Below are 17,221 nucleotides of genomic sequence, written 5' to 3'. Positions count from 1 at the left end.
ACCATTCTCTGGATCTTGAAATGTCTGAAATACACGTTAAATAAAGTCTTTATGGAAATGTATAATTAAGGGATCCACAAGATTAGATGCTAACAGCTGCTAACTAAAATGTGTAGTTTAAAGTATAGGCCTGGCCTAACATTGGGTCCTTCTGGAACAGAAGTCTCTCTCCCGTTTTGTTTTCATGTTTAATTGACCCTATGCAAAAATAAGACCGTCTATGGTTACATCTAAGCATCCAATTTCCCACATTTTAGTCCAATCTCAATCTTAATTACAAATCCCCTTTATCATAACTGTATCTTAAAATCAACTACCAGCCTAAGTTACTAGTTAGATCATGGCTAGGACTAATCTGCAGTAAATTACTAGTTAGATCATGGCTAGGACTAATCTGCAGTAAGTTACTAGTTAGATCATGGCTAGGACTACTCTGTGGTAAGTAACTTAGCTATCTATCATTTCTTACACCTTTACGATAGCAAACAAACTATCTGCAAATTGTGGTAGTCTTGAGTAACGCTAACAGATTGATAATTGTTAGTTTTGAGTTCAAGTCCGAAAATCTGAGTTAATGGATTTCAAATTGCTGAATGTTAACTTGCTCAACACTGACAGCTGTAGCCTACTAGTTACCCCACATTAGCTAAACATTCGTATACTGTAACTTACTGCACTGTATATGAGTGTATTACTAGCACATATGTAAACATAATGTTAGGAACCAATCTCTCTTATCTGATTAACAGTCTGTTAATGTTAGACCTTTGACTCCATTGACTGACACAGCGACTCAACTTTCGGAAAACTTGATTAGGAAATCTAAACCCGATGCTAAACTTTAAAACTTCAAATATGAGGCTTTCGTCAATCGCGAAAAGAGCTTGTGGAGCTGTGGAAATATTCTCTCTTCTGTATGTTCTTCTTATTCTTCTGTATCTCGCCACCAACGCTAATATTCTCTCATCCTCGATTTGAAAAATGCGCCCCCGAACGTCAACATAAAATGCCTCTTTCAGCAATATGTGAAATCAGATGTCAATCAGCATCAAACTGCCAGTAGCGAATGAAGTGTTGGGGTGGCACCCGGGGTGGCCAATCAGATGTCAGGGGTGTCCAGTGCCACCCCGGACACCCCTCTGGCTCTGCATATGTGCGGGTGAGAAGAGATTAGGGGTGAGGGGAACGGGGAATGGTGTGTTCATGTGTGGGTTTGAGTTTGTTCTATCATTCACAAGCCTATATTCACTATGTTATGCAGAGGGCTTTCTCTTTAAGTTATTAATGCTTCTCCACATATTCCATCACGGACATGCCTTTTACTCAGATGGCCCGTAGGTGGCCCCGTAAGTAATCTATGTTGCCTCACTGTCAAGATGAGGCTTTATAGAGAAATGACAACAGAGGTGTTATATTTAGGAATTTACAAAAAAGTCCCCTGATTTTATAGTTCAACCAATTAAAACAGATTATTTGTGGTTCAAGAGAGTAAGAACCCATATTGGTAAACCTACTGCTTATAGTAGGAATTTGCCAAATGCCGCTGTATTGCACACTGTATGGTCCACATAATTGGTAGCAACACTGTATTTTCACCTATAGAACCTTAAATATTGTTTGTTCGGCTCATATAGTTTTGATTGGTCCAATTCATACTAAAGGTTTCAATCATGTCCATGTTGCTAGGCAGGCCTTCATGTTGCTTTTCATCTTCAGGTGTGGCTCCATTGAATCCATGGGGCCCAGTCCATCAAACTCACCCACCACATGCCCATCCGACATGCCTCAATCTCCAAACAGGTACAGCCATCAGAGGGCGCCAAACTCAGCTCCTTGAGGCCACTCACTGCTGCTTTTGTCATCTGTTATATTGAGAAGGATATTGAACTTGCTGAAAGTACAAGGTTTGTTTTGTGTTTCTCTGTGAAAAGTATCATGTCAACTCTGTAGAAGACATTGCTGATATCTCTATCCCACACTACTGTATTAAATGTATAGATCAATATGCTGTACTAGATGTGAATCTGAGGAATCTAAAAGCATCAATCCCTCAGTTCTTCATTCACTATCACTGGACCATATATCCACTGGACCATACTTCATTTGCCACTGCGGTCATTCAGTTTGTGCTGCTCAGTGGTCAGTCTGTTGTAGGCTGAACTGGGTTCTCCCCTGCAGGTCGGTGAGCGGTAAGAAGCTGTGCTCCAGTTGCGGTCACCCTTTGGGAAAAGGTGCGGCCATGATTATTGAGACCCTCAGCCTTTACTTCCACATCCAGTGCTTTAAGGTCAGTGTCACTCAGGCAGACTGTGTTAAGTCAGAACCCTTTCACCACACCACCACAGTTAATATGAGGCTGCGTTAGGTCAGAACCCTTTCACCACAACACCACAGTTAATATGAGGCTGTGTTAGGTCAGAACCCTTTCACCACACCACCACAGTTAATATGAGGCTGCGTTAGGTCAGAACCCTTTCACCACAACACCGCAGTTAGTAGCAGGCTGCATTAGGTCAGAACCCTTTCACCACATCACCACAGTTAGTAGCAGGCTGTGATAGGTCAGAACCCTTTCACCACAGTTAGTAGCAGGCTGTGTTAGGTCAGAACCCTTTCACCACACCACCACAGTTAGTAGCAGGCTGCATTAGGTCAGAACCCTTTCACCACACCACCACAGTTAGTAGCAGGCTGTGATAGGTCAGAACCTTTTCACCACAGTTAGTAGCAGGCTGCGTTACGTCAGAACCCTTTCACCACACCACCACAGTTAGTAGCTGGCTGCGTTAGGTCAGAACCCTTTCACCACACCACCACAGTTAGTAGCAGGCTGTGATAGGTCAGAACCCTTTCACCACAGTTAGTAGCAGGCTGCGTTAGGTCAGAACCCTTTCACCACACCACCACAGTTAGTAGCAGGCTGCGATAGGTCAGAACTCTTTCACCACACCACCACAGTTAGTAGCAGGCTGTGATAGGTCAGAACCCTTTCACCACACCACCACAGTTAGTAGCAGGCTGCGATAGGTCAGAACTCTTTCACCACACCACCACAGTTAGTAGCAGGCTGTGATAGGTCAGAACCCTTACACCACAGTTAGTAGCAGGCTGCGTTAGGTCAGAACCCTTTCACCACACCACCACAGTTAGTAGCAGGCTGTGATAGGTCAGAACCCTTTCACCACAGTTAGTAGCAGGCTGCGTTACGTCAGAACCCTTTCACCACACCACCACAGTTAGTAGCAGGCTGTGAAAGGTCAGAACCCTTTCACCACACCACCACAGTTAGTAGCTGGCTGCGTTACGGTCAGAACCCTTTCACCACACCACCACAGTTAGTAGCTGGCTGCATTAGATCAGAACCCTTTCACCACACCACCACAGTTAGTAACAGGCTGCATTGGGTCAGAACCCTTTCACACCACCACAGTTAGTAGCAGGCTGTGATAGGTCAGAACCCTTTCACCACAGTTGGTAGCAGGCTGCATTAGGTCAGAACCCTTTCACCACAGTTAGTAGCAGGCTGCGTTAGGTCAGAACCCTTGCACCACAACCACAGTTAGTAGCAGACTGTGATAGGTCAGAACCCTTTCACCACAGTTAGTAGCAGGCTGCGTTAGGTCAGAACCCTTTCACCACACCACCACAGTTAGTAGCAGGCTGCGATAGGTCAGAACCCTTTCACCACACCACCACAGTTGGTAGCAGGCTGCGGTAGGTCAGAACCCTTTCACCACACCACCACAGTTAGTAGCAGGCTGTGATAGGTCAGAACCCTTTCACCACACCACCACAGTTAGTAGCAGGCTGTGATAGGTCAGAACCCTTTCACCACACCACCACAGTTAGTAGCAGGCTGTGATAGGTCAGAACCCTTTCACCACAGTTGGGAGCAGGCTGCGTTAGGTCAGAACCCTTTCACCACACCAACACAGTTAGTAGCAGGTTGTGATAGGTCAGAACCCTTTCACCACACCACCACAGTTAGTAGCAGGCTGTGATAGGTCAGAACCCTTTCACCACAGTTAGTAGCAGGCTGCGATAGGTCAGAACCCTTTCACCACAGTTAGTAGCAGGCTGCGTTAGGTCAGAACCCTTTCACCACACCACCACAGTTAGTAGCAGGCTGTGTTAGGTCAGAACCCTTTCACCACACCACCACAGTTAGTAGCAGGCTGCATTAGGTCAGAACCCTTTCACCACACCACCACAGTCAGTAGCAGGCTGTGATAGGTCAGAACCCTTTCACCACAGTTAGTAGCAGGCTATGTTATGTCAGAACCCTTTCACCACACCACCACAGTTAGTAGCAGGCTGCATTAGGTCAGAACCCTTTCACCACACCACCACAGTTAGTAGCAGGCTGTGATAGGTCAGAACCTTTTCACCACAGTTAGTAGCAGGCTGCGTTACGTCAGAACCCTTTCACCACACCACCACAGTTAGTAGCTGGCTGCGTTAGGTCAGAACCCTTTCACCACACCACCACAGTTAGTAGCAGGCTGTGATAGGTCAGAACCCTTTCACCACAGTTAGTAGCAGGCTGCGTTAGGTCAGAACCCTTTCACCACACCACCACAGTTAGTAGCAGGCTGCGATAGGTCAGAACTCTTTCACCACACCACCACAGTTAGTAGCAGGCTGTGATAGGTCAGAACCCTTTCACCACACCACCACAGTTAGTAGCAGGCTGCGATAGGTCAGAACTCTTTCACCACACCACCACAGTTAGTAGCAGGCTGTGATAGGTCAGAACCCTTACACCACAGTTAGTAGCAGGCTGCGTTAGGTCAGAACCCTTTCACCACACCACCACAGTTAGTAGCAGGCTGTGATAGGTCAGAACCCTTTCACCACAGTTAGTAGCAGGCTGCGTTACGTCAGAACCCTTTCACCACACCACCACAGTTAGTAGCAGGCTGTGAAAGGTCAGAACCCTTTCACCACACCACCACAGTTAGTAGCTGGCTGCGTTACGGTCAGAACCCTTTCACCACACCACCACAGTTAGTAGCTGGCTGCATTAGATCAGAACCCTTTCACCACACCACCACAGTTAGTAACAGGCTGCATTGGGTCAGAACCCTTTCACACCACCACAGTTAGTAGCAGGCTGTGATAGGTCAGAACCCTTTCACCACAGTTGGTAGCAGGCTGCATTAGGTCAGAACCCTTTCACCACAGTTAGTAGCAGGCTGCGTTAGGTCAGAACCCTTGCACCACAACCACAGTTAGTAGCAGACTGTGATAGGTCAGAACCCTTTCACCACAGTTAGTAGCAGGCTGCGTTAGGTCAGAACCCTTTCACCACACCACCACAGTTAGTAGCAGGCTGCGATAGGTCAGAACCCTTTCACCACACCACCACAGTTGGTAGCAGGCTGCGGTAGGTCAGAACCCTTTCACCACACCACCACAGTTAGTAGCAGGCTGTGATAGGTCAGAACCCTTTCACCACACCACCACAGTTAGTAGCAGGCTGTGATAGGTCAGAACCCTTTCACCACACCACCACAGTTAGTAGCAGGCTGTGATAGGTCAGAACCCTTTCACCACAGTTGGGAGCAGGCTGCGTTAGGTCAGAACCCTTTCACCACACCAACACAGTTAGTAGCAGGTTGTGATAGGTCAGAACCCTTTCACCACACCACCACAGTTAGTAGCAGGCTGTGATAGGTCAGAACCCTTTCACCACAGTTAGTAGCAGGCTGCGATAGGTCAGAACCCTTTCACCACAGTTAGTTGCAGGCTGCGTTAGGTCAGAACCCTTTCACCAAACCACCACAGTCAGTAGCAGGCTGTGAGAGGTCAGAACCCTTTCACCACACCACCACAGTTAGTAGCAGGCTGTGATAGGTCAGAACCCTTTCACCACAGTTAGTAGCAGGCTGCGTTAGATCAGAACCCTTTCACCACACCACCACAGTCAGTAGCAGGCTGTGAGAGGTCAGAACCCTTTCACCACACCACCACAGTTAGTAGCTGGCTGCGTTAGGTCAGAACCCTTTCACCACACCACCACCGTTAGTAGCAGGCTGTGATAGGTCAGAACCCTTTCACCACAGTTGGAAGCAGGCTGCGTTAGGTCAGAACCCTTTCACCACACCACCACAGTTAGTACCAGACTGCTTTAGGTCAGAACCCTTTCACCACAACACCTCACCCATCCACAGTTATTAACTACAGGACTGTAACTAATGTAATTGATGATGAATTCCAAGCCCTAGACCCAACCTCCAAGAAACTCCTTGTTGATCTTTAAAGATTGTATAGGCCACAGGAGGTTTGTCGCACCTTTATTGGGGAGGACAGGCTTGTGGTAATGACGAGCGGAATAGGTGAGATGGTATCGAAAACATGGTTTCCTTGAGTCCATTCCAGCCGTTATTATGAGCCGTCCTCCCCTCAACAGCCTCCACTGGTATAAGATTTAAGTAACCTAACGTAGCATGGGTTAAAGAAACACCTGAAACTAGATCCCCTACGTACTGGTCTTGACCAGAAGAAAAACTATAGGGAGGTTGTCTTCCGCACTGTTCAACCAATCCAGTAAATGTGGAGGAGGAGTTGAGATGGAGTGTTGCCATGTTAATTTCCAAAAGCAGAAGTCGCGTCAGACTCTTTCCATTTCCCCTGAAAACCAGAACATCCGGTGGTTGGGGACTCAGAGGCTAAGGTGTAAGCAACATGGCAGATTTCCCACCATCAGAAACCTTTCCAATCCTCTCTGATTAACACACTCACCAATGTCAGATCAGTGATTACTACAAGAAAGGAAGGAAAGAATTATGCATTTTCAAAGTATTCAAACAAAGCATATGTCTTACACTATGTATACAAAAGTATATGGACATCCCTTCAAATTAGTGGATTCGGCTACTTCAGCCGCAACCGTTGCTGACAGGTGTATAAAATCGAGCACACAGCCATGCAATCTCGATAGACAAACATTGGCAGTTAAATGGCCTTACTGAAGAGCTCAGTGACTTTCAGTATGCCCCGAGGATGGCACCTTTCCATCAAGTCAGTTCGTCAAATTTCTGCCCTGCTAGAGCTCCCCTGGTTAACTGTAAATGCGAAGTGGAAACATTTAGGCGCAAAAACGGCTCAGCCGCGAGGTGGTACGCCACACAAGCTCACAGAACGGGACCGTTGAGTGCTGAAGCGCAAAGCGTGTAAAAAATATTCTGTCCTCGGTTGCAACACTCACTACCGAGTTACAAACTGTCTCTGGAACAACGTCAGCACAAGAACTGTTCGTCGGGAGCTCCATGAAATGGGTTTCCATGGCCCGAGCAGCCGCACACAAGCCTCGGTTAGCCATGCACAATGCCAAGCGTCGGCTGGAGTGGTGTAAAGCTCGCTGTCATCGGACTGCGGAGCAGTGAAAACAAGTTCTCTGTAGTGATGAATCACGGTTCACCATCTAGCAGTCTGACAGACAAATCGGGGTTTGGCAGATGCACAAATGCGTAGTGCCAACTGTACAGTTTGAGGAGGAAGAATAATGGTCTGGGGCTGTTTTTCATGGTTCGGGCTAGGCCCCTTAGTTCCAGTGAAGCAAAATGTTAGCGCTACAACATACAATGACATTCCAGACAATTCTGTGCTTCAAACTTTGTGGCAACAGTTTGGGGAAAGCCCTTTCCTGTTTCAGCATGACAATTCCCCCATGCACAAAGCGAGGTCCATACATAAACGGTTTGTCGAGATCAGTGTGGAAGAATTTGACTGGCATGCACAGAATCCTGACCTCAACCCCATCGAATACCTTTGGGATGAATTGGAACACCCATAATTTTGGAATGAGATGTTCTACGAGCAGGTGTCCACATACTTTTGGTCATGTAGTGTACTTTTCTTCCTCCTTCCTCTCCCTTCTCTCTCTCCTCTCTCACTCTTCCCCCTGCAGTGTGGGGTCTGTAAGGGACAGCTGGGTGACACCACCACGGGGACAGACGTGAGGATCCGGAACGGCCTCCTCAACTGCCACCAGTGCTACATCCGCTCCCGCTGTGAGTCACACAAAATCACATCCCTGTATTGTGTACCCAATTGCCTCAAGAAATACATGTATTTTTCCTTAATCCCATTAAATATGATAATCGACTATTAGAGAATTTACAGTTGTCCTTATTGTTTTGTTGCTCTATTTTCAGCAGCCGGCCAGCCAACCACATTGTGACAACGTTGGGTCAATGGAAAGCACACAGAGAAATTGTCTCCCTTCTTCCTACTTCTCCATATAATCAACATGTGTGGAATGTGTCTTGTCTGTCAATGCCTATGTGGGGATTTTCGCAATGTCTGCCAATCACATCCTATCGGGTTTATTGAAATGGTCCAAATAATGCCTGACATTGGAAAGTTGTGTGTACATAGAATATTAGTCCGACTGATCATAGTCAGCCTATTGATTCTATTGGCTATGTATGATCACAGCTCAGAGGTTCTCACTTCCTCGTATCCATATGCACCCACAAGCCCTCGAGAGGATGGTGGACATTTTGAATCTGAGCTCTGATACTGTAAATATGGTGTATACAGTATAACAGCCTCCATCACTTCAAAACAGTATAGGAAACTCATGAAAACACTAATGCAATGAAGTCCAACCAACAAATTTGGCACTTAGACAAAATATTTGTTTGTAAAGTATACCCTTTATTTGAATTGAATTATTCTCTGGTATCCAGGTTGTTAGATAGGCCTTATTAGTCTTTAGTTTGTAACTTAAGCTTCTAATTTGGTTGCTAGAGAAGGTTGTCATGATTTCCAATAAAAGTTTCAAGTGTATTCCATTTTGCCAACTTGAGATCTGTAGGAGTTTTTCTCAATGGTCAACTAAAGGCTTAGAGAAGCCTACTTTGTTCCTCCCGATTTTCACTTAAACCACAATTAACCCAAACTCTGGTTTAAATTCTGAAAGTTAAATTGTTTAGCTAACTATCTTCTTTCCAGGCAGCTTCAACACTGTCTTATCGTTTATTTCTTCCGTATTGCTTTAGTAGCCTACTGGATACAAAAAAATACTGTGCTGTCACTAGGCTATAGGCCTACATACATTACAGTAACTTTGCACGTCGGCCTGACAACGTTATCCTTTTCTCTCTTTCTTTGCTAAAAAAAAATGTCCGCTCACAAAGTTTGATGTACTTGATTTTAAAGCAATAACGCGAACTGATGCATGTAAACTGATTGTGGAGGTAAACAACCATCATGGATTCATGCTACTGTACTAGACCATTCCGTAAACTCTTAACCGGTTCTCTTTAGGAATTTCAGGCTTGGAATGACATGAAACGTGCCTTAGGTAAACAGGTGATTGCACATTCAAGGGAAGGGAACCCAACAATGGTGTCCACTTAAAGGAAAACTCCACCCAAAAACTGTCTTTTGATATTTATTTCATTAGTCCATTGATGATATAGTCTCAACTTGATTATTGACAAGAAAAACATGATCAAGAATATCACTTAAAATACAGAAATCAGCAATAGGCATCATATAGGGATTATTTCTGTATTGTGTATGTTACATGTCTTTTAAAACTTATTTGCTAACAAGCAAAACATTTTGAGACTATATCAACAATAGACTAATGAAACAAATGGCAAAGTTTTGTTTTTGGATGGAGTTTTCCTTTAAGTGTGATGGGGTAGGATGGGAGATTTTTGTCCAAAATGCAGGAGAAACTGCACGAGAGCTTAACACCCCACCAATTTGTTTTGTTGATATTCCCCTTTATTTTTTTACTCATGTCACAATCTACCAAACCTTGTTTTCTCATGATTTGCAGTGTCTTTCCAGTTTCAAAACGGAATCCAAAATATATCTAGGATATATCGTTGACATATTTAATAGCAGCCTTTCCCAACAAAAAATAGGATGACCATTGATTTTTTTTTTTTATTGTGTATCTGAATGTTTTGAGATTATGACTCTATATAGGCCTCTCTATGCCCTGTTGACAGTGATGACGATTTTGGTCAGCAATAAAAACCCATTTTCAACAACAAAAATATAAATTAAGCATACTTGTTGCGTTGTGAAATTATGGCTAAAATGTTCTTACCAGCAGGTGCACTTGATTAACATTTGGCTGCTAAAGACCAGTGCCAGCAGTTTGAACGTCATTGTGAAATTATAGGCTACTATGGAGCAATTTCAGTGCCAAAAGAAATTGTATTTGAATTTCTGAATTTCGAATTTGTATTAGGATTTTGAATTTGATTGTAATACTTTTGAATTTGTAATTGTTGAATTCAGCTTTAGCTAATTGGGCTAACATAGTCTTGTGACATGTAGGAGACCTTGTTCAAACCCACTCAGTCACAAGAGCAAGATTTAATAGGGAGTGGAAAGGCTATCCTTAGAAGGGCTATGACAGGACTATTCAACTATATTCTTATGGGGGCCAAATTGAGTTTTTTGTGACACTCTTCTAACTCCGATTGTTGTCATCATAGAAGGGAACAGAAGGCTCCAGAGAGTCTTCGCTTTCAGGAATGGGGTCATAATAGCTCATAGCCAAGACGGTTCAAAAGTTGGCGCTAAATTCATAGGAAGAAAATAAATTCAACATGTCACATTGGCTTCAGAAACTGCATGAAGTTTATGTTTTACAGAGTGAGCATTTGATTATCTGTTCTCTACCTTCCTGGTTGGCAAAGTACCAGGATGTTGTCTCAGGTTTTGAATCTGAATTTAGAGAGCTGAAGTTGAATATATGAAACTTTGATTAACTTGAAATGATGGTTTGTAAACTTGATTCACAGACAATGAATGCAATACTTACCATAAGTTAAATTTATGAATTCAGTGATTCAATTCATGCATTACAAATGTAAAATATTGGAATTCAAATAAAATGTCTGTTGGCACTGAAATCGCTCCATAGGTTACCAGTGGTGGATATAATGTATGTTCAAGTGCTATCTTTAAATAAATCCATAGCCTACTCTGTCAGACATATGATCCATTCTCAACTTGTAGCTTACAGCTTTCCCTGTTTCGTCTGAGTTTATTTTTCTGATATAGTCCTACCATATTTTTAGGCTTCAGATCTGATTGTCTTTTTACTTTTACTTAGGAAATTAATACATCTCAGCTGATACTCTGCAGGGGGGCGTCTTTGTGTCAGAAATATCGATACCGTCTTAGCTGGATGAATAGTTTGGGAATGATACTTTACGTCTAAGTTCTGTATTTATTGTAATATTCACCTGAACATTACCCGAAGAAAGATAAATGTGATGTTCAAATGCATTGGCTTTATAGCATACTGTATGTTTATAAATAAAATGTAACAAATGAATGAATGAGCTTGTCCGTGTCTTTCTGTAGTTATAAGATAATGAAATAATGTGGGGCACCTGCATGTAGTCAACTCGGCTCAATTCGGCCCTATGCCTTTTTGCTGCGACGAGGATGAAAGCAAAAAGGTCAGTATTTTTTCTGGATTTAGCCAGCTAAAGGCAGACAGAGAATGGGAAAGGCTAACCACGACTGTTTCGAAGTTGAAGCCTACATGGTATTACTGCTGAACAGTCAGCCCTTTGAAAGTAACCCTGATCCCCTAGCCAGCGTTCTGTCGCAAGCCGCTATCCATGGTGCTGAAGTAAATTCCCCAAAAAAGGTGTATCTCAGTGTAGGTGACTTGAATAATAGAGGTACATAGTAATACATTATAGAATCAATGACAATAGCTTTTAAAGAATGTGATACATTTCTGAGAACCAAATCTGACATGGATTGGGGAATCAGAAGAGAATAGTAATTTGTGCGAATTTGGTTAACCGTTTTACATCTAATTCATGCAGAATGGTAGCTTAGCCTGTTTGTACCTTTTGTCTAAAGATCAACAAAGAAAAACATGACAAACAACTTTGATTATTTTTATCAACAACCATTTCAATGGTACACCTGGAAAACTATGTGCACATGTAGAAATATTTCCTTAAATATAAGCATTCATTACCTACATATAAATAACTTTCAAATCCTGGACAAAACGTGTTACATTATGCTCACAAAATGGGGGGAAATTATTATAAAATCGGACAAAAAAGACATGCAAATAATAGTGAAATAACACTGTTTGCATACATTCCCTTTTTTTACCCAAAATAAATTCGCCAGTGGTAACTTTGTAAAACGTCAAAAAGACTTCGTGATTCTAAAGGGACTGGGTAGTATGGCCTATGGTCAACTATAGGATAGATACAATAATACATATTAACACTATACAATTGAGCCACAAAAACACAGCTGTAGAAAGACTCACAATACAATTACATATTCCTGTCAACAGTGAACTTTTGTACTTTGTGCCTTTTTTGAAGAAATAAGGGTGTTCATTTGATGTCAACAATTGAAATAAACGAAATTCTTCACGAGCCCTGAAACAGTGGTGTATAGGCTACTTACACTTAGCAAGTTGCATCAGGAAATGAACAAAATAGTCTCTCGTTCGATAATCAACAGAGACATTCCATATATCGAAGATCTTCAGTCAAATCCGAATGTTGGCTACTTAAACAAAACAAGCAGTTGTACAGTGTCTGACATTTTGATGACATCTGGTCGTATGATGGGACACTGCTTATGACTCACAGCAGTTTGTGGTTACTTGAACCAGACCACTATAAGTGCAGAATGACCATAATACTGGACGATAACCGAAAAGGAAGGACTGAGGCAAAAAAATCTAAGTAGTCATCTTCATCTTTTTACAACTGCGGTTATGATAGGCCTATCAGTGTCCTTCAGTCTTTCTTGTAACATCCCTCATTTCACGACTCAACACTCCTCAGTCACCTGTTTGATTTTGTCAGTGGGTCTCCGCTGTATTAGAACATGCTGGTCTTTACTAATGTAGCTTTGGCTCCGTTCTGTCTTTGCAAAGAGGACAGTACGCTGGCGAACGGTCCACCCAATGAGTCCGGGATGGAGGTGATGGTACCTGGTGCAGAAGCCCAGCCTTGACTCGGTGTGTTTCCACACATGCCGGGAGCCACCGACGTCTTCACTTGGTCCACTTGTCCGTTTCCGCTGGAAACGTTGACCTGGCCACCGGTTGGACTGGGCCCACCGCAGTTAGAGGTTGGGACAGAGTTGGGCCCCGGTCCTCCCGTGCTGTCAGGGTCGGTAGATTTGGCCTCTTTACTGTCTTCTTCCCTAGAGTCCGACTTCTTCCCGGAGCCGTTCTTGGCAGCGGCAGCGGCAGCAGCGGCCGCGCGCTCTTGCTTACGGAATTTGGCGCGTCGGTTTTGGAACCACACCTAGAAAACGAAAAACGGGTTCATTAGACTAAATAGTCCTACTGTATGTGTAAATGACTGAAATTAGTCATGCTGTCAATATTAGACATTGACCGTCGGAAAACAACTCTCATGTGTAATTATTCACACATAATCAAACAACAGTGTGAGCCTATGAGTTCTGTAGAGGCCTAATGTTGGTGAAAGTATTTTTAAACCATATAAATGTTTTAAAACCCCACAATAATAGTAGAGAACCTTGTTCTTAATGACTCGAGTTTGGAAAAGACGGTACACTTTGACGAGGTGATAGCATAGCCTACCTGCACTCTGGCTTCAGTCAAATCGATTTTGAGCGCCAGCTCTTCACGTGTGTAGATATCTGGATAGTGGGTCTCAGCAAAAACCCTCTCCAGCTCCTTGAGCTGTGCGCTGGTAAAAGTGGTCCGAATGCGCCTCTGCTTTCTTTTCTCGTTCAGTCCGCCATGATCCGTAAAGAGTTTGTAAGGAACTGCGGGAATAAAATGTAAACGTTAAACGTATTTGCAATGGCAATAGCTGTAGAGTAATATTAACAAAGTTGTCAGATAAAAATCTATCCGAATTAAGAATGATTATGTTGGAAATCGAGTTATGTTGTTATTATATTCTATAATCTGTTAGAATACTTGTGGATTAGTGTTAAAATGAGACCAGTGATGTACTGTAATGTGGTTAACTGTAATGATAAACAAATCTTTGCTTTGATATTGGGGTTCAAGTTTGGAAACTTGTCATAATGTTGCCATCCGTACCGGTTGTCGCTACTGTAACTCCAATTATGTGTCAATAATGAGCTTAGATCTTTGGTTATCTAATTATTTGAAGCTTTATATCTCATCGCAAAGTAAATAAATTATGCCTATCATTTTGGCAGCTTAAGATAATGTTGTTGGCGGTTTGGGTGTGACTGGGATAGTGTAACCCCATAACTGAATTACCGCTTGCCTGCAATCGCTTCTAACGTGATAAATTCTTTCATTTGTGTAAGCAAATTTCGTTTGGTAAATACTAAACACATTTCCATTTTCAAATGCAATCAAGGCGTCCTATATACCCGGGTAGAGACCGGGGAGTGGTGAATAAAGTTGGCGGTTGCTTACCTGCGGCGTATGGGCTGCTTTGGTGGTCCCGCAGTGTCCCCAGACTGCAAGAACCCGGCGTAAGAGACGGGCAGCCGGAGGTAGCCCCAAACGTGGTCCTGATCGGATTGTACTGAAACCCACTGGCTTGACTGCACGAGCTGAAGTCCGCATAGGCTGATGCCAAGCTCGATGTGTCCATCCCGGCCATACATGATTCGTAGGCAGAGGAATTTAGGTAAGAATACTCCATTTTATACATTTGAAAAGGCTCAGTGGATAAAGAAAGCAGCACTTCCAAGGGAAAAAAAATCGAAACTTCAAATTTGATTACAAAAACAATGATAATGACGCGAGATGAGAAGGGGAGAATTGACTTGCTTGGATTTGACTGTTTTGGAAAGAGGCTAGACCGTGGGTAGATGTGCACTGCTCGGCGCCTGCTCCAAAACTGGCCTCCTTTATAGAAGCTTCGCCCTGTTTTATGAAAAGCCCTCTAAGAGCCGCCTAGCCTCAGGTCTCTAGAGCATATAGTCCTCATAATAAACTTGGCTCTTTCCTCTTGGACAATGGCAAAGCGTTTGGTCTTATTGCTAGCGCTTTTACATGACAATAACTCATCAGTCTATTGGGCTGGCACTGGGGGCCCGCACTGTCCAACCTCCCTATCATTGATCCCCTGCATCTCTAATTAGAATTTAATACCACACCATTATGCGCCAAGCCCCCCCCCCCCCCTCCCCCTCCCCGCGCGCCATCCACCCTCCTCTCTAACCACCGTCTTGCTCTTTAATTCAATCACACCACTTGGAAATAATGAAAGTTGGGTGACGATTCTCCCTGATCCAATTTTCCCCAAGCTTTTAAGCCTTTTAACCAACAGTATACCTTAGGCAGAATCTCTTTTTGCCTTTGCACTCTTTCTTGGCTTGAAGTGCGGATCATTACGCATGATGTAACATTATTACAGAAGTGTGGATTGTATTTTTTTTATTATTATTATTATTATTATTATTATTGTTACTACTATTATTGGGCTATTGTTGTTATTTTGCCCTGCCACCGTCCAACCCTAATCCTAACCCGGCCATCGTCTAACCCTGCCGACGTTAATGTCTCTTGTTGTCTCAACAAACTAAATGAAAGCAGTCTAAATGAAAACCAGAATGGTAGGCCTGTAATGTTACATGTTTTAAATGCACATGATTGGATATAGGCTATTTCTATAGGAGATAATGGATGGGTATAGGATATTCCTATAGAACAATTATGATATATTATTTCAATTCCGTAAGGTAAAGCCACAGAATACGTTTTATCTGGAGGGTGGGGGTGTAATTCGTTTTATCGCATTAATTATTCTCTTCATTTAGCCAATAGCTTATTTCTAATGAAAGTAACTAAGTCGTGAGCAAGTCATCGGACCTTTTAGGCTGATATTAGGCTAATTTGTAATTGGTAAGGTGTTTACCCGATCCTGTTGTTCTATCATTGGATCAAGAGCCTGCATGTCGACGTTTCTGTTTAGTCCACACACTATTTCTCAAAACGCATTCTTGCCTTTCTAAAAAAAAAAATGCTGTGTAGCAACATTTAATTTGTTGCGCAATGTTTATTTTTCTTCCACTAAAATAGTATCTAACGGGAGTGTATCAAAATTGTGTCTGTCTAGGCACAATTATATTTTCCGTATCAATTGAAATGGATGTCCGCTGTGAGGCTATGAAAAATAAATTGACATGTTTTACACATATATATATATATATATATATATATATATATATAGGGTTAGTCAACTCAAAAGAGCCCCTATAAGATTGTCAATTTTAGGGTTAGACTATCATTCAAAGTATTTATCTCCGTTTTTTTTACCATGAAAATTAAATGAAGGCATCGGCCAAAATTGATCTTTCATTCCTTGAAATAAACGGACAAATGAGTCAGAAAGACTTAGCAACAAAAAGTCAAATAACTACCCGTTTGACCCTTTGTTGATGTCTCTAGAAAAGAAAGTAGGCCCATGCATTTATTTCTGAAGTTCAAAACAGGAGATGAAAGGTGCATTAAACTACAAAAATGGGTATAACATAACATTGAAGATGTTATGCTAATAAAGTCCTATGCAATCCATTATTTTTTTTCCACAATTGCTGAAGCGTTTCAGTGTCTTTCCCTCTGTTCTTTACGCGTTACCCATTCAATGATGAACGACAATAAAAAGTTCATTCTTTCTTGACACAACCTAGACCCTTTTATGTAAATGGTTTCTCTTTCTTTTTCATTCTACACGAGAGTTGTGACTAAAAGTTGTAGCCTACCAAATGGTTAATTTGATTATTGAAACCAAAGACCAACTGGTTCACCGGCCTCCCTCCACGCGTCTGGCACCGCAAAAGAAGCCATCTCTAGGAATTAATCTAATAGCTGACAAAGAACCGAGAAGTCCTTTCTGATATTTTGCCGAGGCAAATAGAATTATAGCTTTTGCCATCCGTTTCTCTCATTCAAACGGCTCTTTATTCGACCGGCCTATAGTCCACCATAGTCCACCAACCACTGAAACGCCCTCCTTTATATTTCCAACGTCTCCCTTTATTCTATCAACTGGTTTCCAAATCTGTTGGGCGGAATTAAATGTCAGAGTTAAAACCTTTGATATTTTGATTAGAGAATGTTAAGCCCGTCCTCACTCACTACATTTGTAAGACACACCCACAGGCACACACACACCGGCCTATACACACACAGGCCTATAGGCTACACACACGTTTTCAAATAGGCCGTAACTAAATTAAATAAGATTCGAAGTGGCTGGAGTAAAATTACGCATTACACTTT

At 42.7% G+C, this 17,221-nt stretch overlaps 2 protein-coding genes across 23 annotated transcripts in view; one reads left to right on the top strand and one right to left on the bottom strand.

Annotated features, from left to right (window-relative positions):
* limch1b (LIM and calponin homology domains 1b) overlaps positions 1–11,321 on the top strand; it is a 151,308-nt gene extending 139,987 nt beyond the window's left edge. For 8 of the 22 annotated variants that reach the window (XM_090198542.1, XM_036943110.2, XM_090198545.1 and 5 more), the window contains 4 exons: positions 1,717–1,800; positions 2,179–2,287; positions 7,913–8,015; positions 8,160–11,321. In XM_090198542.1, the coding sequence (XP_090054668.1) occupies positions 1,717–1,800; positions 2,179–2,287; positions 7,913–8,015; positions 8,160–8,185 (322 nt within the window). In that variant the 3' untranslated portion in view covers positions 8,186–11,321. The remainder of the gene's footprint in view (positions 1–1,716; positions 1,801–2,178; positions 2,288–7,912; positions 8,016–8,159) is intronic. The other 14 variants (XM_090198548.1, XM_090198547.1, XM_090198538.1 and 11 more) reach the window with 4 other exon arrangements.
* A 562-nt stretch (positions 11,322–11,883) lies between these two features.
* Positions 11,884–14,962, bottom strand: phox2bb (paired like homeobox 2Bb). Its single transcript, XM_021561445.3, has 3 exons — positions 14,405–14,962; positions 13,586–13,773; positions 11,884–13,283 (listed from the first exon to the last, which is right to left on the bottom strand). Exons 1-3 carry the CDS (start codon positions 14,643–14,645, stop codon positions 12,852–12,854), a joined length of 861 nt encoding a protein of 286 aa, XP_021417120.1. The 5' UTR covers positions 14,646–14,962; the 3' UTR covers positions 11,884–12,851.
* Positions 14,963–17,221: the final 2,259 nt, after the last annotated feature.

This window comes from Oncorhynchus mykiss, chromosome 14 (genome assembly GCF_057628025.1).
Source record: "Oncorhynchus mykiss isolate SJ-2025 chromosome 14, ASM5762802v1, whole genome shotgun sequence".
Classification (NCBI taxonomy): Eukaryota; Metazoa; Chordata; class Actinopteri; order Salmoniformes; family Salmonidae; genus Oncorhynchus; species Oncorhynchus mykiss.
The sequence above is the reverse complement of the archived record's forward strand: the minus strand, read 5'-3'. Positions and strand labels throughout refer to the sequence as shown.